Genomic DNA, 24,722 nt, shown 5'->3' with positions numbered 1-24,722 from the left:
TCTGCCTGGCCATTCCCACGGGTGCAATTGCGCCGCTGGTGGCACTCTTTGCCCCTGTTGGCACTCCTGGCACCGACGTACCAAGGCTGATATGTCTGTGTCCAAACCTGGCCACCAAACGTAGCTTCGAGCTAGCATCTTCATTTTAGACACCCCTGGGTGTCCGTGATGTAACTCAGTTAAGATTGCCTGACGGCCCTGAGCTGGGACGATTACCCGGGCTCCCCATAATAGGATACCGTCTTCTACGGTTATTTAGTCCCTTCTGCTCCAGTATGGGTGCATCTGGGGCTCCACTGGTCTTTCCAGTTCCCCTGTTAGCAGTAAATGCTTCATCTTGGCTAAAACTGGGTCTTTTTGTGTCCACAACCGAATATGTTGTGAGTCTACTGGTAGGGTGTCCAAAACATTTAGAGTCATTACTGTCTCCTCTACTTTTGGTATTTGCGGCGGAGTGTCCGGGAGGGGAAGTCTGCTGAAAGCATTTGCATGTGCTACTCGCGTTCCCGGTCTGTGCTCCAGAACGTATCTATATGCTGCCAGGAGCAACGCCCAGCGTTGGATTCTAGCTGATGCAATCGGGGGTATTGACTTGTCTTCTTTTAATAACCCCAATAACGGCTTATGGTCCGTCACTATGGTGATTTTCCGCCCGTACAGATACTGGTGAAATTTTTTTACTGCGAATATCACCGCCAGTCCTTCCTTCTCGATTTGGGTGTACTTCCTCTCAGCCATCACCAAGGTCCTCGAAGCATAGGCTATTGGCCGTTCTTCCCCATTCCTTCCTCTATGGGCTAAGACGGCTCCTACCCAGTATGGGGTGCATCACAAGTGACCACCAACTCCTTCCTTGGGTCATAATGCTCTAGGACATTTTCAGATGACAGCTGTTCCTTAATGTCCCTAAATGCTCGGTTTTGGCGGGTGGACCATTTCCATTCTTGCCCCTTTTTTAGTAGCTGGTGGAGGGGTTCCAGGATGGACGCCCTATTTTCAAAAGATTTTCCATAATAGGTTACCAACCCTAGAAATGATCGTAACTCCTGGACCGTGGTGGGAGCTGGGGCTTCTTTTATTGCCCTTACTCTGTCTTCTAATGGATGTAAGCCTGACTCGTCTACTTTATATCCCAGGTACGTCACTTGTGGGGCCAGAAAAACACATTTTTCCCTTTTTAGCCGTACGCCTGCCTTTGCGAAACACCTGAGCACTTCCTCCAGGTTCCTTAAGTGTTCCCTGTTTGTCCTACCCGTGATTAAGACATCGTCCAAATAAATCGCCACCTGCGGTAGTCCCTGCAGAATATTTTCCATCGTACGCTGGAATATAGCGCAGGCTGATGACACTCCAAAAGGTAGCCTAGTATAACGAAAAAGGCCCTTCAGGGTGTTGATCATAGCGAACTTCTTGTCCAGTTTTAACTGCAGGTAGGCGTGGCTCATGTCTAGTTTCGTGAACAAAAGCCCACCTGCCAATTTGGCATATAGGTCATCTATTTTCGGGATTGGGTATTTGTCCAGCAGTGCGTATTTGTTTACTGTCTGTTTGAAATCTCCACAGAGACGTATCGAGCCGTCTGGCTTCAAAATTGGTACCACTGGCGCTGCCCATTCCGAGAATTGTACTGGTCTGATAATGCCGTCGTGCCGTAACCTTTCTATTTCGTCATCTACTTTCTTTCTTATTGTAAAAGGTACCGGCCTGGCCTTACAAAATTTCGGAAGGGCTTCTGGGTCTACGTGCAAAGTTGCTTTGGCGCCTATGATTTCCCCCAAACCTTCCTGGAAGACCTCCGGGTATTTTTGGAGTACTCCACTCAACTGCCCGCTTCCACTCTGGAAAATTTTCATCCAATCTAATTTTAGATCTTTCAGCCAGTTCCGTCCAATTAAGCTCGGTCGGGCGCACTCTACTATCATCAACGGTTGATGTTGAGCAATTGTTTCTCATATTCCACAGGTACATGAGTCGTGCCTAGAACTTCCAGGGGTTCCCCCGTGTAGGTTTTAAGTTTTGTTGATGTTTTTGTTAGGGTTAGTGGCTGGAGTCCATCTTTGATTTTTCTAAATGCTGCCACTCCCATTACTGATACGGCCGCACCCATGTCTATTTTCATTATTGTCGGCCGCCCGTTCACCCGTGGGGTAATCCTAATGGGTTCTGCTTTCTTCGTTGTAATATTATATAATTGTTCCCCTTCGGAGGAGGATGGGGCGTCTAGGTTATGTACTTCCCTGCGTCCCCACCTGCTGTTCCTCTTTTACCACCTCCTTCTAGGGTTTCTGTCGTTGTTACCCCACTCTGTCTGGTGCCAGAAACGGTCCTTCTCTGTTGGGGGAGCCTCAGCCGGTACTTCCCTCTGTCTCCAGTTAGTCCTGGCAGACTTGGGGGCAGTTCTGGGGTTTTCCTTTTTCCCTCTATTCCTCAGGTTTTTCCTGAGAGCGGCTATCTGGTAGCAGGATCCGTTGTGGTAGTCCCTCTCACAGGTATCTACCTCCATTGGTGTGCCCTGTAGTGCCTGCGCCCCACTTGCTGCCTTTTCTAGGGACAGTGCGAGCTGTAACGCCTGCCTGCAGTCTAGCTCCGTTTCCGCCAACAGGCGTTTCTGTATTGTGAAGTCGTTTATACCACACACTAACCGGTCCCGAAGCATTTCATTTAGCGTCGGGCCGAACTCACATTTTTCCGCCAGCCTTCTCAGGCGGGTCAAGAAATTCGTGAATGACTCCCTGTCTTCCCGCTTCGCTGTGTAGAATCTGTACCTACGCAAAATGAGGGGTGGTTTTGGGTCGTAGTGCTCTTTCACCAATTCCGTTACTTCTTGGAAAGTTTTCGTGTCCGGCGCATCGGGATAAGTCAGACTACGTGTAATGGCGAAAGCGGAGGGTCCGCACGCCGACAGCAGGATAAGCCGTCTCCTTTCGTCCGTCAGTATATCATTTGCCCGGAAGAAGTAACACATTCTCTCCACATACTGGGACCAGTCCTCAATAGCCGGGTCAAATGCCTCTAACCTCCCAAAAAACGGCATTTTTAAAATGGCAAGGCTTACCCTCCGAGTGCGGCAGCTGGTCTCCGCAAAATTCGTAGTTTACCTCGTCGCCACTGTAGTAATCCACGGGAGGCAGGAGTTCCGTCACCACACCAATATTTATTTACAATAACGATATTACAGGAGCAGCTACAAACAGTGCTGCTAGCAGTCCAGTCAACTCAAGACTGGCTCACAAAGCCTACACAGGTGCTTATATCAGCCCCCTCAATGAGCTATCATTGAGGGAGCTCATACTCCAATTGGCCAACCAATAAAGCCAATTGGAGTTCATTACATACTGAATATCACCAAGAAAGATGCATGCTGGGCTAGATCCTCTTCAGCAGTAAATGAAGGGACTAGCTGAATCAGACTTTCAATCCAGTGTTCGTGTTTTGGACCCATTATGACCCCAGTTGAAAGTTACTAGAACACTCAGAGGAAAAAGGAAGGTTTGTCCTCTCAGTTGACAGTGAATTTTAACTCTATTATGAGAAATGAAAGAACCATCTTCAAAAACCACTGTACACCATCTTGGATTTTACTCACCTGCGGCATAGTTGATTTTATGGCTGCCCGTTGTGTATTTTCTAATTATGAAACAAGCGGCTGTCACTCACCAATTTTACACAGATGATGAAAGGAGGCTTCGCTTCTGTAAAGTGGTAAATGGGAATTTTTGGCTTTGGCTTATCCTAGAAGAAACAATAGCACTTGTCAGAATATTATAGAGATATAGAAACATAGAAATTAGAAGCAGGGGGAGGCCATTCAGCCCTTTGATACTGCTCTGCCATTCATTATGATCATGGCTGATCATCAAGTTCAATACCCTGATCCCGCCTTCCTCTCATATCCTTTGAGGGGCTGGTTTAGCACAGTGGACAATAAGCAATTTTCATTTCATTTCTTAGGGCTAAAGAGATAATAATAATCGCTTATTGTCACAAGTAGGCTTCAATGAAGTTACTGTGAAAAGCACCTAGTCGCCACATTCCGGCGCCTGTTCGGGGAGTCCGGTACGGGAATTGAACCCGCGCTGCTGGCCTTGTTCTGCATTACAAGCAGCTGTTTAGGCCACTGTGCTAAACCAGCCCCTGTCATATGACAGTACTGCCATCCCAGGAATCAGCCTGTTTCCATAGCAAGACCATCCTTCCTCAGATAAGGACACCAAAACTGCGCACAATACTCCAGTTGTGGGATCACCAATGCCCGATACAATTGCATTAAAACATCTTGATTCCTATACTCAAATCCTCTCGCTATGAAGGCCAACATACCATTTACCTTCTTTCCTGCCTGCTGTATCTGTGTGTTTACTTTCAGCGGCTGAGTATCGACCTCTCTCAATTTAAACCCTTTCAAATAATAATCTGACTTCCTATTTTGGCAAACTAAGTGGATAACTTCACATTTATCCACATTATTCTGCATCTGCCACGCATGTGCCCATTCACTCAGCCTGCCCAAATCCTGCTGAAGCACCTCTGCATCTATCTCACAACTCACCTGCCCACCCAACTCTGCGAATTTGAAGATAATACATTTAGTTCTCTTGTCCAAATCATTAATATAGGGGGCGATTCTCCGCAGCGCGGACCAAGTGCCCGCGCTATCGTGAACGCCGTTGCTTTCCACGACGGCACGAACAGGGCCCGGGCATGACCTATTCTGGTCCCCACAGCGGTTCATGCCGCTCCAGTGTCCTTACGCGGCGCCAAATGGGCACCGCGCCATCCTGCACATGCGCGGTGAACTTCTTACGCGCGTCGGCCCCTCACCAACATGGTGCCGGTGTTCTGGGGCCGCGCGCGGAAGGAGGGAGGCCCGGGGGAGGGGGGGAAGAGGCCGGCCCTCCGATTGGTGGGCCCCGATCGCGGGCCAGACCCCATCGGAGGCACCCCTCCCCCGGTGAAGGAGCCCCCCCTCCCACCCCCCACAGGCCCCCCCCCCCCAGCGTTCCCGCAGAGTTCCCGCAGGCAGCGACCAGGGGTGGACGGCGGCGGTGGGAACCTGTTGTGTCGTAGCGGCCGCTCGGCCCATCCGAGCCAGAGAATCGCCGCTCTCCACTTGCGGCGTTTCTCCGAGTGGCCCGGCGTGAATTGCGCGCCGCTGGTTTTGGAGGGGTGGGAGAATCGCGTGCGGGGGTCTTGGCACAATTCACGCGGCACCCCGGTGATTCTCCCACCCGGCATGGCGGGGGAGAATCCCGCCCCATAATGTGAACAGTTGGTCTCCTAGCACAGATCCCTTCGGTACCCCACTAGTCACTGCCTGTCAATCAGAAAAAGACCCATTTATTCCAACGTTTTGTTTCCTGTCTGCTAACCAGATTTCTATCCATTTCAAGACACTACCCGTAATCCCAACCACTTTAACTTTACATATTAATCTGCTATGTGAGACTTTGTCAAAAACCGTCTGAAAGCTTGGAAAAACAATATCCACCGGTTCTCCCTGGTCAACTGGGGATTATGCTAACAAATGTTGAGCTGCTCAAGAACCTGCCATGTTTAGACTGGTGGACCATCAATTCGACAAAGAAACATGAAATATTTCTTGTATAAGATGTCTCGAGGAGCTACCGTATGTTCTAGGTGCAATTTAGGATAAAAGAGGGTGAGAAAGAGCGAGACTGAGAGCAAAGCCGGATGGATAAAAGAGAAATAGCAAGACTGAGAGCGGAGTGCTAACTTGGGAGTCTGGAGCTCCTGAGGTCCAATCAGGTTTTTCAAAAGTGACGTGCGTCAAGTGGAAGCGGCTGTTTGGGTGAGTACAATCAGGTAAGTATTTACTACTTCTATCGCTTATAGTTTGTAAGGGCTATATTCTGTTACAATGAGAACCAGGGAAGAAGGGCCTGAGAGTAATTGATATTATTGTATTTTACTTATCTTCCAAAAGGTTTAATTTAAAGGGGTAGGTTATGGCAGGAGATCTCAGAACCGTGTGGTGCTCCTCCTGCTCTATGTGGGGAACCAGGAATGTTTTCCATGCCCAAGGCATCATGTATGCAGGAAGTGTCTCCAGCGGCAGTTCCTGGAAGCCCAGATTTCAGAGATGCAGTGGTGGCTCAGGACACTGTGGAACATCTGCGAGGTGGAGAGTATAATGGATAGCATGTATAGTGAGGTGGTCACACCACAGGTTAAGACTCCACAGGTAGGAAGGGAAAGGGTGATCACCAGGCAGAGCAAAAGGTCTAGGCAGGTAGTGCAGGAATCTCCTGTGGCCATTCCCATGCAAAACAGATATACTGCTATGGGGAATGGCCTCGATGGGGAAAGCAACAGCAGCCAAATTAATTGCAACTCTATTGGCTCTGTTGCACAGGGGAGGAGTAAAATGTGTGGGATGCAATAGTTATAGGGGATTCAATTGTAAGTGGACTAAGTAGGTATTTCGAGACGACAGGATGGTATGTTGCCTCCCTGGTGCAAGGGTCAAGGATGTCTCAGAATGGCTACAGGACAATCTGGAGGGGGACGGTGAACAGCATGTGTTATGTATTGGTGGAAACAACATAAAAAAGGATGAGATCCTCAAAGCAGAATGTAGGGAGTTAGGAAGTAAGTTGAAAGGTAGGACCTCAAAGGTAGTGATCTCAGGAGTATTACCAGTGCCACTTGCTAGTCAAAGCTGAAATAGCAGGATATATCAGATGAATACATGGCTGAAGAGATAGTTTAAGGGGAAAGGTTTCAGGTTCCTGGGACTGGGACTGGTTCTGGAGGAGGTGGGACCAGTACAAACTGGACTGGTTACACCTGGGCAGGACCAGGGCTGATGTCCTCGGAGCAGTATTTGCTAGGGTAGTTGGGGAGGGTTTAAACTGAAATGGCAAGGGGATGGGAACCTATGCAAGGAGTAAAAGGAGGGGGAAACATGGACAATAACAAAAGACAGAAAGGGGAATAAGAAAAGTGATAGGCTGAGAAATCAAGGGCTAGAATCAAACAGGACCTCAGTAAAAAAAAAATCATAATAATAAGCACGGTAGCATTGTGGATAGCATAATTGCTTCACAGCTCCAGGGTCCCAGGTTCGATTCCGGCTTGGGTCACTGTCTGTGCGGAGTCTGCACATCCTCCCCGTGTGTGCGTGGGTTTCCTCCGGGTGCTCCGGTTTCCTCCCACAGTCCAAAGATGTGCAGGTTAGGTAGATTGGCCATGATAAATTGCCCTTAGTGTCCAAAATTGCCCTTAGTGTTGGGTGGGGTTACTGGGTTATGGGGATAGGGTGGAGGTGTTGACCTTGGGTAGGGTGCTCTTTCCAAGAGCCAGTGCAGACTCGATGGGCCGAATGGCCTCCTTCTGCACTGTAAATTCTATGATTCTATAATAATGCATTGGTTAAAGACAAAATAGTGAAGAAGGATATTAGCTCCTACAATGTGGAATCTATATGGGTGGAGCTGAGAGGGATAGAGCTAGAGGGGTAGAGCTAGAGGGGAAAAGAAAGTTATTGTGGGTTGTAAGTAAACCCCCAAACTGTTGGGATATTGGGACTGGTGATATTGGGAATGGCATTAAACAGGAAATTAGAGACACATGCAATAAAGGACCATCTGTAATCACGGGTCCCTTTAATTTGCAAATAGATTGGGCAAATCAAATTAATAACAATACAGTAGAGGAGGAATTCCTGAAGTGAATATAGGATAGTTGTCTGGGCCAATACGTTGAGGAAGCAACTAGAGAACAGGCCACCCTAGACTGGGCATTGTGTAATGAGAAAGGAATAATTGACAATCTAGTTGTGCGAGGCCCCTTGGAGATGAGAAGCATAATATGCTAGAATTCCTCATCAAGATGGTGAGTGAATTAGTTGATTCCATGACTAGGGTCCTGAATCTAAAGAAAGGAAACTACAATGGTATGAGGCGTGAGCTGGTTTGGATGGATTGGAGAATGTTACTTAAAGGTATGACGGTGGATGGGCAATGGCAAACATTCAAAGAGTGCATAGATGAATTGCAACAATTGTTTATTCCTGTCTGGTGCAAAAATAAAATGGGAAAGTTGGCCAAATCATGGTTTATAAGGGAAATTAGAGACAGTATTAGATCCAAGGAAGAGGCATACAAATTGACCAGCAAAAATAGCAGACCTGAGGATTAGGAGCAGTTTAGAATTCAGAAAAGGAGGACAAAGGGATTGATTAAGAAGGGAAAAATAGAGTACGAGAGTGAGCTGCAGGGAACATAGAAACTGGCTGTAAAACCTTCCATCAGTATGTGAAGAGAAAAAGATTGGTGAAGACAAACGTAGGTCCCTTACAGTCAGAAAGAGGGGAGTGTTTAATGGGGAACAAAAAAGTGGCTGACCAAATAAATACATACTTTGGATGTCTTCACAAAGGAGGACACAAATAATGTACCAGAAATGTTGGGGAGCACAGGGTTTAGTGAGGGGGAAGAACTGAAGGAAATCACTATTGGGAGGGAAATGGAGTTTAGAAAATTGATGGGATTAAAGGCCAATAAATCTCCAGGGCCTGATAATCTTCATTTCACAGTATTTAAGGAAGTGGCTCTGGAAATAGTGGATGTATTGGTGGTCATCTTCCAAGAGTCTATTGACTCTGGAACAGTTCCTTCAGATGGAGGGTAGCTAATGTCAGCCCACAATTGAAAAAATGAGGTCGACAGAAAACAAGAAATTATAGACCAGTCAGCCTGACATCGGTAGTGGGGAAAACTCTAAAATCCATTATTAAAGTTTTAATAGCAGAGCATTTGGAAAATAGTGGCAGCATTGGACAGAGTCAGCATGAGTTTACAAAAGGAAAATCCTGCTTGACAAATCCACTAGAAGTATTTGAGGATGTAACTAGTAGAGCTGATGAGGGGAGCCAGTGGACGTGGTTTCTCTGGACTTTCTGATGCTGTTTGACAAAGTGCCACATAAGAGGCTAGCATGTAAAATTAAAGTGCATGGGATTGGGGATACTGTATTGAGATGGATAGAAACTTGGTTGGCAGACAGGAAATAAAAAAATAGGAACAAACAGGTCTTTTGGTCTTTTTTCAAATGGCAGGCAGTGTCTATTGCGGCACTGCAGGGATCAGTGCTATTCACAACATATATTAATGATTTAGATGATGGAACTAAATGTAATATCTCCAAATTTGCAGATGACACAAAGCTAGGTGGTAGGGTGAGCTGTGAGGAGGATGCAGAGATCCTTCAGTGAGATTGGGACAAGTTGAGTGAGTGGGCAAATGCATGGCATCTGCAGTCTAATGTGGATACATGTGACGTTATCCCCTTCACAGCATAAACAAAAATGGCTATAGATTGAGAGAAGGGAATGTGCAATGATACCTGGCTGGTAGACCAATCATTGAAGGCAAGCATGCAGGCGCAGCAGGCAGTAAAGAAGACAAATGGTTAGTTGGCCTTCATAGCGAGAGGATTTGAGTACAGGAGCAGGGATGTCTTGCTGCAATTATACAAGGCCTTGGTGAGGCCACATCTGGGATAAAGTGAGTATTATTTGAGGAAGAATGTTCTTGCTATAGAGCAGGGGTGGGAAAACTACGGCCCGCGGGCCGCATGCGGCCCGCCAAAGGTATTTCTGCGGCCCACCAAGTCATTAAAAAAAAAAAAAAAAAATTTTTTTTATAAATTTTTTTTTTTTTTTTTTTAATTTTTTTTTAAGGTTAATGGGGGGGGGCTGTTGGGTTACCTACTGGTATAGGGTGGATACGTTGACTTGAGTAGGGTGATCATTGCTCGGCACAACATCGAGGGCCGAAGGGCCTGTTCTGTGCTGTACTGTTCTATGTTCTATATGAGGCGCCCAGAATCATAACCGGGTGAAGTAATTATTTTACTTAATATACTATGCGGCCCTTTGTGAATTGTGAATTTCTGAATGTGGCCCTTGCACGGAAAAGTTTGCCCACCCCTGCTATAGAGGGAATACAGTGAAAGTTTACCAGACTTGTTCCTGGGATGGCGGGACTGATGTATGACAAGAGATTGAGTCGGTTAAGAGTATATTTGCTGGAGTTTGGAAGGATGAGGGGGAATCTCATAGAAACCTATAAAATTCTAGGGCAGCACGGTGGCGCAGTGGTTAGCATTGCTGCCTCATGGCGCCGAGGTCCCAGGTTCAATCCCGGCTCTGGGTCACTGTCCGTGTGGAGTCTGCACATTCTCCCCGTGTTTGCGTGGGTTTCGCCCCCACAACCCAAAGATGTGCAGGCTAGGTGGATTGGCCATGCTAAATTGCCCCTTAATTGGAAAAAATGAATTGGGTACTCTAAATTTTAAAAAACCTATAAAATTCTAACAGGACTACCCCGAGTGTGGTGAGCCTGTGGAATTCACTACCATAGGAGGCAGTTGAGACCTAAACATTTTGTGTTTTCAAGAAGGAGTTAGATACAGCACAAGATGGGGGGGGGGGGGGGGGGGGGGGGGGTGGGGGGGGGAGGAGAAAATAGGAGGCATGGCAGTGTTCGATAAGGACAGGGAACTCAGTACACGGGTAATTAGGGAATAGGGCGGGGGTAGTAGGGGACATTGTTTTTCAGGTTTTTTGCATGTGTCGGCCCATGTGGTTGTTTAAGAAATGTTAATTTGTTAAACTGAAAATTACAAATACTTCAATAAAATATTTTCTAAAAAAAAGATATAGCACTTGAGACCAGAGAGATTTCACGGTATGGTGGCACAGTGGTTAGCACTGCTGCCTCACAGCGCCAGGGATCCGGGATCAATTTCAGCCTTAGTGACTGTCTGTGTGGAGTTTACACTTTCTCCCTGTATCTGCGCGGGTTTCCTCCGGGTGCTCCGGTTTTTCCCATAGTCCAAAAATGTGCAGGTTAGGTGGATTGACCAAGCTAAATTGTCCCTTGATGTGCAGATTCAGTGGGGTTACGGGGATGGGGTGTGGAATGGGTCTGGGTGAAGTGTTCTTTCAGACGGTTGGTATAGACTCGATAGGCCAAATGGCCTCCTATGGCACTGTAGGTATTCTATGGTTCTATGGATCAAAGCGTATGGGGGTGGGGGGGGGGAAAGGTTATTGAGTTGGCTGATCAGCCATGATCATAATGAATGACCTTGGGCTTGAAGGGCCAAATGGCCTCCTCCAACTGCTATTTTCTATGTTTCTATGTTTTCAGAGGACTGTGACAGTTTTTCTGCCTCTATGTGGCGACCTGTTATTATAACATTCTGTAAAATGTCCTACCCCTTTGATCAGGAGGTTTAAGCCCTTGGGGTAGCTCCCATTTTACATGTTGGTTACTAGGTGGGTGTCTCATGATTTAAAAACAAAGACGTAGAATTGTATTTACACAGAAAGCTCACTGATGTGAAGATGCATTCTGTATGAATACAAAGTGACAGTATAGAATAAAGTGCACATGGAAACTGTTGATAAGCTCACTGGCCAAAACTAGAGGATGTATGAAGTAAGACTAATTGGATCATTCCAATATGTTGCCTGTAGATAAAACCAAAGATTATCGTAATGTAGTTAAATAAAATATGCGCAACCATTGTACAAGGCAATTCTGCATGCAAGTTTGTGCCAGATACTAGTGTTGTCCCTTACAGATATCTGCCATAGAGGCAATTTAGCATGGCCAATCCACCTACCAAATTTGGCATGTCAGTTACGACTCTCACCAACTTTTACAGATGCACCATTGAAAGCGTTCTTTCTGATTGGATCACGGCTTGGTATGATTCCTGCTCTGCCCAAGACGGCAGGAAACGACAAAAAGTCGTGAATGTAGCCCAGTCCATCACGCAAACCAGCCTCCCATCCATTGAATCTGTCTTTAATTCCCGCTGCCTCGGAAAGGCATCCAGCATAATTAAGGACCTCACACCCCGGACATACTCTCTTCCACCTTCTTCCGTCAGGAAAAAGGTACAAAAGGTTTGAGGTACCAACCGACTCAAGAACAGCTTCCTCCCTGCTGCCATCAAACTTCTAAATGGACCTTCCTTGCATTAAGTTGATCTTTTCTCTACACCCTAGTTATGACAATAACATTACATTCTGTAGTCTCTCCTTCCTTCCATATGTATGGTATGCCTTGTCTGTATAGCATGCAAGAAATAATTCTTTTCACTGTATACTATACATGTGACAATAATAAATCAAATCAAATCAAATCAAATACCCTGCACATCTTTGGGTTGTGGGGGTGAGACCCACACAGACATCGGGAGAATGTGCAAACTCCGCACAGACATTGACCGGGACTGGATTCGAATCCGGGTCCTCGGCAACGTGATGCAGCAGTGCTAACCACTGTGCCACCGTGCCGTCTTTTCACTTCCTTTACAAGGAGTAGTCATCAGGAAATATTTTATCATGTGGTCTGTCGGTGACCTAGAGAAACTCAGCCATCCAGGGGGTCCAATTGAATATCAGTCGAGGCAGGAATTTTAACCTGGGCTCTCATTGCCAGCTCTCAAGGTACTGGTGCGAAGCATGTGAGCATGCACTATTGGTATAACTGTAGGGTTGGGACAAAATAGTTATACTTGTCAATGAAACTGCAGTTATCAGGTGAATACAGTTTGAATCTGGAGAGGAAGACACTGGAGTGAGGTTAAGTGGTAGTTGTACCTACTAAGGTTGGAATTTAGCATTGATGCAAAGCTAAAGCTCCATTGCACCGGCATTAAACTTGCAAATAAATCCTCAAACATAAGGGAATTCATGTACTCAAAGGGTTAAATTTATAGGAGCCTCTAATTCTCAGCAATTTACGCTGTGAACTGTCAGCTTAATGAAGTGTCAAATACATCATTATGTGTTTATCATTAATCTTTATTGTTTTTATAACCTTTCTTGACTCAGTACTAAGTGAAGCGTCTATCGCAAGATCCTCCCTATCCAGTTACCCAGCACTCAGCTATCAGTGTACTTGCACAATAGCAAAAAAAGACACTGTGGTATTAATTACTAAGCTTTAACATAACTGAGAGGTTCAGAATAAACAGTGTTGACAATGTGAGAGAAAGCAGTGGTAGTGTTACTGGATGGGTAATTCAGAGGCCCAGGTTAATGCTCTGGAGACATCAGTTCAAAACCCACCACAGCAGGTGTGGAAATTTAATTAATTAATAAATCTTGAATTAAATACCAGTCTCATGGATAATGACCATGAGATACTGGATTGTCGTAAAAGCCCACCTGGTTCACGAATGTCCTCCAGAGGAGACAATCTGCTGTCCTCAGGAGCTCGGGCCTACTCGCCACGCTGGACCAATACCAAAGTGGTTGACTCTTTACTGCTCTCTGAAGTGGCCTAGAAAGCCTCTCAGTGGCCTACCACCACCTACTCAAGGGTAATTAATGAGCGGAATACATTATGGCCTTGTCAATGATGCGTACATGCCAAGAAAACATTTTTTAAAAATTAGGTTAAAACAGATTTTAAAAAAGCAAATTCCAGGTGTGACCATTTCACGATCTCAATCCAGCGCCAAAAGTGACTTTCAGAAGATGACAGGAGGCCTTAGTGATCTCACAACCACGGCCCCATTGGAAAATAACTTGCTGTAGGTTAGAGGGCAACGTCATACACATGGTTCACTGAAAGTACCATAATGTGGTGCTCTATCATATATGCCAAGCTTCTTTCTGCAGTATGTGAGCCATGTGTATCAGCAAATTATAGGGGGCATTGGTGAGCAAGAGGTGAAGTGCTGCAAGTGAGGGTTTTAATTGATTACCCCACCCGTTCAGCCCTCCCCAAACTGGGATTAGGAACCCATTTTATGGGGAAATCATGGGATAAACCTACACCCTATCATCCTGTGGGTCCTGGGAAACCTACCTCTTTAAAATCCAAACAGAATTACAGTAAACTTGCATATATTGGACATTGCAATATTCCCAGTTAAGAATTGCAGTCTTAGGAACAGTTGAACTAGAGGGATATGGCAACGGGGTTCTGAGTTATTGCACAGGTGTCGGGATCAAACTATGGAGAGTAATAAATAGAACGTGTGAAGAGAGATTCCAACCTTTGACTCTTGATAAGTGTAGAAACCCTTTGTTATCTTACTTCGATCCACATCACAAAAAGACACAACCTGTAGAAAGCAGAAACCATAGTTAGCATTAGCTAATTAGCATTAGCAATTTTATCCAGAAACTTCAAATATGGCGGGATGGCGGTGGGTGGTCTAGGGGGGGGGGGGGGCATTGAGGTGGTGCGCAGGCAACCTTCAATGGCAATTTTTGAATTATTCAACCCTTTTCCATTTCTAGATTTTAAGGACGTAACTTCCTGAGTTCTTTGAATATTTATGATGTGGAGATGCCGGCGTTGGACTGGGGTGAGCACAGTAAGAAGTCTTACAACACCAGGTTAAAGTCCAACAGGTTTGATTCAAACACGAGCTTTCGGAGCACTGCTCCTTCACCTGAGGAAGGAGCTGCGCTCCGAAAGCTCGTGTTTGAAACAAACCTGTTGGACTTTAACCTGGTGTTGTAAGACTTTTCACTGTGAATATTTATGATTACTGCAGCCAACAAGCAAGCAAAATTCATCCAAAAGGCTTGCTTTTGAATGAATATATGTGAAGGCGAACATTGTAATACAAGTGGGAAACCTAGCTGGTGCAGCATTGAACAGCAGACACTATTGCTGCTTCTCTGGCCCATGCATTCCTGGAACCTGCTGTTGAACAATTATAAGACGATGCTTGTGCACAGAGAGAAATGTTATTGGCATATACAAAATAGACTTGTATGATTTGTGACCTGACTGCCTCTTTGACCTTCCTGTCAATACCTTAACCTTACTAGTCATACTTACAGTGATTCTATCTCAAGTAAGAAAATAACGTGGACTTGAACAGCTTCCTTCATGACCTCAGGGTATTCCTTTTCAACCAATGAAGTATTTTTTTATCGGAGAGAATGTTATATTGGAGGAAATGCAGCAGCCAATTTGCACACAGCAAGAATGTTTGGCATCTCCAGAGCATGGATTTTCTCTATTTTGATATCAGTTCAGTGCCTCCTACAGGGGAGATGCAGCATTTGTGAAAGGGGCTGACAGCAGTGAGGTGGCAGGTCAACCAATCAGACTGACGAATCCTCACAGATGTCAAACCAGGAAATTAAATTATAAAAGCACATTGAAATCATTGTACGGAAAATGAAATACAGCTTGGCACGTATACGTAAATGTAAGATTAGGGTTAAGAGAGAAACATAAACTGAAAAACACAGAGTCCTGGATTTTCTGTACTGGTACAGCAGGTTATGTCGTGGCGGATGTGGCAAGGAAACCAAAAGTCCATTGACTGTAAGATCCCACCGAATGTGAGATTACAAAATCCTGCTCAAAAAACCTTTTTTTAAAAAGTACATTTTTTAACAAGTCTGCAATATTGATTTTCCTTTGGAATGCAGATCCATTCTTGTAGCGTTAATTGTTCGGGGCCAGAGATGTTATCCAGCGATAATTATGACAGACAATCAGTTACTCCTGTTTGACCAAGGCTTAAGTTTATCATTGATGTTCAGTGCTATAATAGTGGGCAACTAGTTCAATTACACACCTTAACACTGATTTCTGTGCCGATTCTACCTGTCAAGACCTCAACTATTGAAGAACAGTGTGGCTGGAACTTTACTGGCAAGTCTAAAGCTCCGCCATTGTCTCAGAAAGCGTGATCCATGCCCTGGAGGCTTGCAGCAGATTCACAACACCTATTTTATTGGCGGATAATTTAGACGCCTCGCAGCTCCGCAGTATTAGCAATGGAGGTGGATAATGTTGAGATTGCAAGGAGTAAGAGAAGATACCTCCATGTTGAGGTGTCCTTGAAGGGCGGGCAATAATTTATTTTACTGTGCCAGAGTACGGCAGGCTGTCCCCAGCAATTGGAGAGGTGAATCTCCAGGGGCAACGTCAGAGCTGGGGGCGGTGGTGCTGGAGGAGGAGAGTGCCGTCTGTGGAACATGGGGCGCCCAGGAAGGAAGGCCCCTGCCCCAGAGAGCTGCTTCACATACTTGGACACCCTTTACATCAGAAAGACGTCGGCAGGCATGTAAGTGGCCATCTGCTGCCATTCCCACTTTTTGGAATATCCTGTGGCAGTGGAAAGATGTGAGGCGGGGGGGGGGGGGGGGGGGGGGGGGTGCAACACCACGGACGCAGCAGCCAATATGAAACATCCAGGGGATGATACACAGCTCCAGGGACATCTCCACGGCTGGACAGTGGGTGAGTGAAATCGGGAGGAGACCAGCGCCTGGGCCAGGTGCAGTTTTAAGAAAATAAATTGAGAGTACCCAATTATTTTTTTCCAATTAAAGGACAATTTAGTTTGGCCAATCTAACTCCCCTGAACATCATTTTGGGTTGTGGGGGTGAGACCCACCCAGACACATGGCGAATATGAAAACTCTACACGAACAGTGACCCAGGACCGCGTTCGAAACCAGGTCCTGGTACCGTGAGGCAGCAGTGCTAACCACTGCACCACCGTGCTGCCCTTGATCCGGGTGAAGATATGTGTGGGTGCCTGGGGTACAGGGTCTTGGATCCGTTGAGGGGGCCTGCTCCGGTTGGAGTGCGTGGCCAAGGCATTCTGGGAGTGGGGGATGGGGGGGGGGGGAATCAATGGAGGAATGGAGGGTCCTGGGGTGGGAGCCACCGCTATTTGTCAGTCTAACGCCTTGTCCCAATTCCTTTCAAATATTGAATGGCAGATGCAGCAGCGTCGACAGAGGCGGCTGTCCATGTGCAGGGACCCGCCCCACACCCTGAGGACCTGGTTGCACATCAGGCCAGGGAGGGACCCAGATGGGGAGGCACGTGATGGCCCAGGGTGTACAGGCATCGCTGGTCCTTTGAACAAATGACGGACAGTATGTGCTGCAGGAGGCTCCACCCCAACAAGAAGGTAGTGCGGCAACCCCAGCAGTGCTGGTGACTGGGGATGAGGAACAAGTGCTCACCTCCGAGGAGGACGAGGATGATGAGGAGACGACAGGCAAGCAGCGGCTGGAGGATTAGCCAGAGGCTGCAGGACAGGCGGCACTGGCGAAGGCCCGGCCAGCCCAGAGGGCCAGGGAGGCCCTCATACTTGCCCAATTCACTTAGGACATAACCTAGTCCGTAATCACCATCTTCCACAACCCTCAACCCCCCATTTCTCACCCTCCCTGGGTCCATGTAACATCACTCCAGGGTGCTGCAACTGTGTCTGCACTGTCAGCTGGTCACTGATTTGGTATTCGTGCAAATGTGTCCGGATGAGTGCAAGGCGATAAGCTTCGCCGGCAATATTGTTTTTCAACGCTAAAGGCACTATACAAATGGAAGTTGCTGTTGTAAGACCCAGTTCCAATGGCTTGGAAGAAATGCGGTCAATAATCTGTGTGGTTTCTGGCAATAAAATACCAACCACTATCAATATTTGAAGCAAGCTGGGAAATACTTGTTGAAAGATGGTTAGAATTGCTAAATCATGGGACACCGCCTCGGATTTGGATCATTTCTTCAAATTTAAGATGAAGGATTAATTAAAGGAATAAAATGTCTCCTGTTTTAAACTTGTATCAATTACACAGATTTATATGATGCTTCCTTAATTTATTATCTTCTATTTATTTTCACTGCCTCCAGCGGCGCACAAAAACCCGCAAACACCCTTAAATGTTCAACCTCGAAAGAGAATGTAGAGGTAAAACAACTAACCCTTATTCAGGAGACCCAAGTACAGAATTTAACCCATGTAAATTTAGGATTGTAAAGGATAAACCAGCACAGAATGGGAACTTTCAGTCCACCACGCCTTTAAAAGAGCTCACGGTAGCACAATGGTTAGCACAGTTGCTGGTTCGATTCCCGGTTTAGGTCACTGTCTGTGCGGAGTCTGCACGTTCTCCTTCATGTTTGCGTGGGTTTCCTCCGGGTGCTCCGGTTACTTCCCACAGTCAAAGATGTGCAGGTTAGGTGGATTGGCTATGCTAAATTGCCCTTAGTGTCCAAAAAAGGAAGGGTGAGGTTACGGGAATAGGGTGGAGGTGTGGGGATAGGGTGGAGGTGTGGGGATAGGGTGGAGGTGTGGGGATAGGGTGGAGGTGTGGGGATAGGGTGGAGGTGTGGGCTTGGGTAAGGTGCTCTTTCTGAGGGCCGTTGCAGACTCGATGGGCCGAATGACTTCCTCCTGCACTGTAAATTCCATGAAATTCTATAATTATTCCCACTCTGTTTTTCAAAGGTCTACATTTTTTTTCCCTTTTCAAGCATGCATTCCAATTTGTCTTTGGAATTTGTGATTGGGTTGGCTTCCACCATCCTTTCAGGCCGCACAATTGGGTTCAAAACAACTTCCCGTATCAAGAAATAACTTCCCATCTTGGCTCTATATTCTCTGGGGTTTAGGAGAATGAGAGGGGGTCTCACTGAACCCCGACAAGATACTGAAGGGATTTGGTAGGGCAGACGCTGAGAGATTTTTTTCCGCTGGTCGGTGAACCTAATACATGGGGGTGGGGGTGGCTGCACATTCTCAGGAGAAGGAGGGCCAATCATTTAGGACTGAGATGAGGTAAAATTACTTCACTCAAAGGATTGTCAAGCTTTGGCAATCTCTACCCCAGAGGGTTGTGTATGCTTCATCACTGAATAGATTTAAGGCTGGGACGGACAGAGGGCTGAATTCTCCATATCTGCGGCTAAGTGCCTGCTTGCACGGAGAATCCACAGGACATTTACGTGAAAAATATCGGCGGGAACCCCTCACCAATTCTGGTACCGGGTGGGGCCAGCACCGGAGCCGACTGAAACTCCAACCTCCCGCCATTCCAGCCAGAGAACGTGGCGCCGGCCGTGCACGGGCCCAACCCGCCATCCGTGACCCCACAGCCCACCCCCCATGGCTGAGGCTGCTTCTACAATACAGAGTGGTCGATCACTTCACCAGGGGAAGGAGAGGGAGATTAAGCTGAGCAGACATAGACCAGTCCACCTCTTGGAGATCAGCACAAAATTTTGACCGTGGCAAGGAAGGGATCTGTGATGCAGCTCATCAAACCTTCGCGGCTGAAGGAGGGAGTCTCGTGGTGGGAGGTAAATCCAGAAGGTAGGGGAAACACAAACAACTACATTTTAAAAGGGAAGAATATTTATACAATAATAATCATTTTTATTATTGTCACAAGTAGGCTTACATTAACGCTGCAATTAAGTTACTGTGAAAAGCCCCGAGTTAGCACACTGCGGCACCTGCTCGGGGCTAGCACTGAGGGAGAATTCAGAATGCCAATTCCATTACAGCACATCTTTTGGGTCTTTCGGGAGGAAACCGGAGCACCCGGAGGAAACCCACGCAGACACGGGGAGGGCGTGCAGACTCCGCACACACAGTGACCCAAGTGGGGAATTGAACCTGGGACCCTGGAGCTGTGGAGCAACAGTGCTAACCACAGTGCTACCATGCCACAATTGCTTCAAAATTCTTCGGACACAAAGGCACAGCCGTGCCTTTAGAAGACATATACTGTCGCGCACACCTCCTTGTGTGTCAATGTTCCCTGAGCAATCTAACGACTCCTGGGTACAGCAAAACAAGAGACTGTTCCTTTGTGAATTATGAACTGTGATGAATGTAGATTGTCAGGTGGTGAAAGTGCAGCCAGGTCCTGGAATTCAGTCACAGGCCAGTGTGCAGGTTCACTTAAACTAGCCTCGGCCAGGAATGTCATAACGAACGGGCTGTAAGTAAGAGGTTTTCATTAACTTTGGAATGTGCAGCATATATATTCAAATGTCATTTCATATCACACATGTTAGACCGTGTAGAAAGATGCTGACGTAATGTCCTCGAGAATTGTCACGCACGACATCTGAACGGGGATCTATTTGTCCGCCTTGACGTCAGGTAGGATAGAGTTTGTATACCTCCGCCAAGTACAGGAGCTTAGATTCACTTCTGCATATTTGGGCGATTAATGTACCAAACCATGAAATGGCTTTAACACTGAAAATTTAGACAGTATCATGCTTCATATAATCAAAGCTATTCGGGAAGTAACCAAAGCATTTTCAGGATAAAAAACGGTAAACAACCAGGTTAAAAAGTCAAGGCATTAGTGCAAATTAGTCAAACATGACCCATTTTCTGCATACACACTATTTCTGGTCGAGTTGGCAGCAGGAATGAATGTTTCAATTGAATGATCCAAATTTGAAGCATAAAAACCCACTGGCCATTGGGAGGGACTCCCTCAGGCATCAGAAAAAAAGAACCCTTGTTCTTTATATATGATACAAATATGAAAGAAATCCCAGATCAAGACAAAACCATTCTGTCTGCTTTCCAAACACTATGCTGAGTATGTTCCAATATGGGCCCTATCCCAATGGTAATATTTTGACGACAAATTCCGGACCTACTGAATTTCGTATTTATTTTCATTATTCTATAAAGAACATGTGCACGGCCCAACCAAACTGAAACAATTATGCCCCCTTTGAATATTTTACTATTTCTATCAATCACTATGGTTCTCAACCTTAATCTTGACTAGATATCCATCCAGTTCCATAGAGTGCATAATTTTGATAATGCATTTTCTCAAGAGGTTCAGGTAGTGGGGGTAGCAATATCTTGTTCATTATTGGTTCACTGATCAATATAGGCCCACTGTTCAGGAGAGATCTCTGGTCCTGAGGAAGTTCTACATGACAGATTCCCAGCAAACGTAGGACCATGGATCTGACTGTGCCAATGGCTGCCCAAGGTTACAAATTGGTGATGGGGTGAGGCAATACATAGATGCTTCAATGCAATATTAGGGTTAGGGTTTATGTTTATTAACAGTAGGGCAGTTGGTGGGTGCAGTTCCTCATGTGCTGATCTAGATTTAATGAGTGAATGTTGGATGGTTTCCCAAAGGAAAGGAAAACGGAGCATGGTTTAATAATTGGAACCCTGTTGGTTAGCTGAATAATATCACAGATACAGACAGCTGATCATCAATTTAGTCAAGGAATTACCAATCTCAAAGGGACACCAAAGAGGTGGGAACACAGGATGGGATTTCCCAGTCCCGCCCACTGCAGGACTAGAAATTTCTGATGAGGTGAATGGGCCTCTAACTGATCCGTCACATTTTCCCTCTCGCCTGCGACGATTCCCGCCACAGGTGGGACCAGAAAATCCCGGCCATAGGTTAGGAAGAAGGAACCAAAGCAAGGCAAGGTATTTTGCCATTGAAATAATCTGGTTGGTTGTTCTCTCGCTCTTGAGTCAGATTTAAGCCCCACAATGGACTTCAGCACGTAACCTACGGCGACGTTTCAGTGCAGTACTGAGGAAACATTACATTGATAGAGTTGGCATCCTGTTAATAAGGTGGCAAATCAAAGCCATTTCCAGGTGGATATGGAAGACCCTACTGAAGGACACTCCTGGTGTCCTGATCCACAATCATCCTCCAATCAGCACAACCAAACTTTGAACACCACATTTATCCACAGAACAAAGGCGAGTGCAGTTCAGAAGTGACTCACTTGAGCGTTAGAGATTGTCCAGCACCTACAAGGCACAAGTCAGCGGTATGCTGAAATACTTCCCACATGTCTGGATGAGTGCAGCTCCAACAATACTCAAGGTGCTTGACACCATCCAGGACACAGTAGCCCGCTTGATTGGTACCCCTTCCACAAGTTTTCACTCCATCTTACACAGGAGCAGCAGTGTCTACCATCTACAAGGGGCTGTTTAGCTCACAGGGCTAATCGCTAAAGCAGACCAAGGCAAGCCAGCAGCACGATTCGATTCCCGTAACAGCCTCCCCGAACAGGCGCCGGAATGTGGCGACTAGGGGCTTTTCACAGTAACTTCATTTGAAGCCTACTCGTGACAATAAGCAATTTTCATTTCATTTCATTTTCATTTCATTCACAAGACCCACTGCAACAACTCACCAAGGCTCCTTAGGCAGCACCTTCCAAACCCACAACCTCTACCATTTAGAAGGGCAAAGGACCATCACCTTGGTTCCCCTCCAAGTCACTCATCAGCCTGACTTGGAAATATATCGCTGTCCATTCACTCTCCCTGGGTCAAAGTCTGCAGCGGTTCAAGAAGGCAGCTCACCACCACTTTCTGAAGGGCAGTTAGGAATGGGCAACAAATGTTGGCCTAGCCAGCACATTTATAGAATACCTTGAATGCAGCAAAAAAGTAACAATGAAAAGTCACAGAAATCTAATCCGACAAAAAGAATTCATATTGAAGCTGTTAGGGCAGGTAATCAAAGGTTTCGCCATAGAGGGAGGTTTTAAATGGCATCTTACAGGAAGAAATAGTTGGTGTGGAAAGCTCTAATGTAGTGACCTGATTCACTGTCACTAGTTTTTCACTTAACGGAGAGAGTTAAAATTGAACCTGTCAGATTTTGATATTATTGGACCTTCTCAGCAGTGAAAATTGGTTTGGGAAGGTGTAAGGCCTAACTTGTAGATACAGTATTGGCTCTTCACAACAAAATAAAACAACTGTTTTGACAAAAAGTAACAAAATAAATCAAATTGGAACAATAAATGCTAATTTACGATATTCTTAATCACTTAATAGCAGGAAAAAAGTGTATTTTAAAAATATATACTTTGTTCCAACAATTGTCCATAAACCTGTGTGACAAATGGAGCATTTTAGGAGTATTGGATTCTAAGTTTTGGGAAATTTAAGGGTTAAAAGTCTGGGTTTATAGCATGTTTGATTGCAGTGGTCATGTTTTTTTTAAAATCCTGTTTTGCAGGGCCTGCGAGCCTTAAGAAGCCAGAAGGTGAAATTGACCAGAGAGATGTTTTTTTTCAGGCTGGGCTAATGCACTGTGGTTTCACTGGGGATGTCCCTGGAGAGTTTATTTATTTTTTAGCTTGGGGAGGTGATGCCATTGCTACCAGGTGAACCAACGTTTTGAAGACATTCAGGCAGAATCTGAAGGGGTTCTAACAGGAGTCAAATCTGCTGTGTAGAGCAACTATTACTGATTTTAAGATGGATTGAGAGCTGTACGTTTCTTTTCTTGTTGTTTAATGGGGAATTGAGTACTAATGTTTAAGGGAAATTGTAAGCTGTACTTCTCCGGTATGAAGTTAAAGAGTTTGATACTGTATTAATAATAAAGTTTTGTTGTAAAATACCAAATCCCTATTTCTTCATGCAATCACCTCTGGAGCAGATGATTCTTTCTGCACAGACTTATAAAATAAACTAAAATATTGGGGTTTCAGTCCTACATCCTAGCCACTGTTGGTGTCTTGTCTGAGACCCTAATACCTGAAAGAAATACAGCGAGTCTGGGTAAAATGTTTTATAATTATTTAACTATTGGCGACATTTAATAATTACATTTTTGTTAAACCTACCTTTTTCTGATTTTTTGATGACAGACTTCTGTACAACTTCCTACCCTGTTTCCCAGCATTCCAGATTGTAAATGAGGGCCAAAGACTTAGAACCCTTTCTTCCAGGAACCTCACACGATTCTTCCAAATGGTCTCCCTAATGAGATAAAGCAGGAATGAATCACATTTCTGTATGTGCATTATCACCATGATAAACTTCAATGTCTTGACAGTGTGAAGGCCTCTGATACAGTAACCTAACCAGCATGTCTCATGTTGCCTTGCAGACTGTGTTTGCATGTAATCAGACAGAGGAGTAAGGAGGTCATTTAGATTTGGGTATAACATAGGAGTATACGTTTCAGAGTACTTTTTAAACTCTGGTAGAGATTCACATTCTGACATAAACTTCGCCGCAATTAACCAAAATTGCCCACTTTTTATTTCTTAGATGATAAATCGTGCAATTAACTTCCAAAAAAAAAGCAGAAATCTGAGTGACAGACCAGATGCACCTTAGACCTTACTCAATCACTGGGACTGAACTAAATCCTCTTGGTTCCAAACACACAAGGAGATAAATATTTCCTAACATACACAGGGTCATTTATTCAACTCTACTTTCTGAAATGTTGTTGTTGGTGCCGAGCAACAGCCAGGGCTGTGAATACTGGTTTATGTGTTCTCCTTAACACCGCGCTATGGGCCAAAAAAACAGACTGATTCTGTAGCCTTTCTCAATGGGTCTCTTTGTGCTCACATCATAAACCAGGAATGTTCTGATTTATAAATCAGTTTCTAGGGATTGCTACCTGGAAACAGTACCATGAAAAATAACCTTGATCTGTGCTTCTGTAGATTCCTGTGGCTCTTATTTTTAATGTAAAATTCCATTCCTGAACTTTTTGAAATTGCATTGAAAGATCCAGGGTCTGCCTTCAATTGAAAATATTAGGATTAGGACAACCCAAAGAGTTCTATTCAGATGAGGTTTAACTTTATTCAATGTGTTGGATTTGCATAATTCTGGACGACCCAGATTTAAAGTTGTGAACTACATTTAAATTTCAGGCTTTTTCAACGACCCGTCACTCTGGTGAAATGATTATGGTCAAACCGGCTTTTACGGCTGTTGTTTGTCTCTGCATGGGCAGTGAAACTGCATGCGCAGCCAGGGTAATTCCTATGACTACGGTAAGACAGCAATAATGGAACTCCAAAATATTTCGACAAAAGGTTCGTGGTAGAATGAAGCAGGGATCATCAGTCAATGGTGTTGATGCGCATTCAATTGCACTTAAAGACTCAAATCGG

The 24,722-nt window shown here is 45.4% G+C and overlaps 1 protein-coding gene across 6 annotated transcripts in view; it reads right to left on the bottom strand.

Annotated features, from left to right (window-relative positions):
* b3gntl1 (UDP-GlcNAc:betaGal beta-1,3-N-acetylglucosaminyltransferase-like 1) overlaps positions 1-24,722 on the bottom strand; it is a 432,810-nt gene that overhangs the window by 38,900 nt on the left and 369,188 nt on the right. For all 6 annotated transcript variants that reach the window (XM_038777401.1, XM_038777404.1, XM_038777405.1 and 3 more), the window contains 3 exons: positions 23,430-23,565; positions 14,047-14,115; positions 3,658-3,732 (listed from right to left, as the gene is read on the bottom strand). In XM_038777401.1, the coding sequence (XP_038633329.1) occupies positions 3,658-3,732; positions 14,047-14,115; positions 23,430-23,565 (280 nt within the window). The remainder of the gene's footprint in view (positions 1-3,657; positions 3,733-14,046; positions 14,116-23,429; positions 23,566-24,722) is intronic.

This window comes from Scyliorhinus canicula, chromosome 18 (genome assembly GCF_902713615.1).
Source record: "Scyliorhinus canicula chromosome 18, sScyCan1.1, whole genome shotgun sequence".
Lineage (NCBI taxonomy): Eukaryota > Metazoa > Chordata > Chondrichthyes > Carcharhiniformes > Scyliorhinidae > Scyliorhinus > Scyliorhinus canicula.
This window is presented reverse-complemented; position numbering and strand designations above follow the sequence as displayed.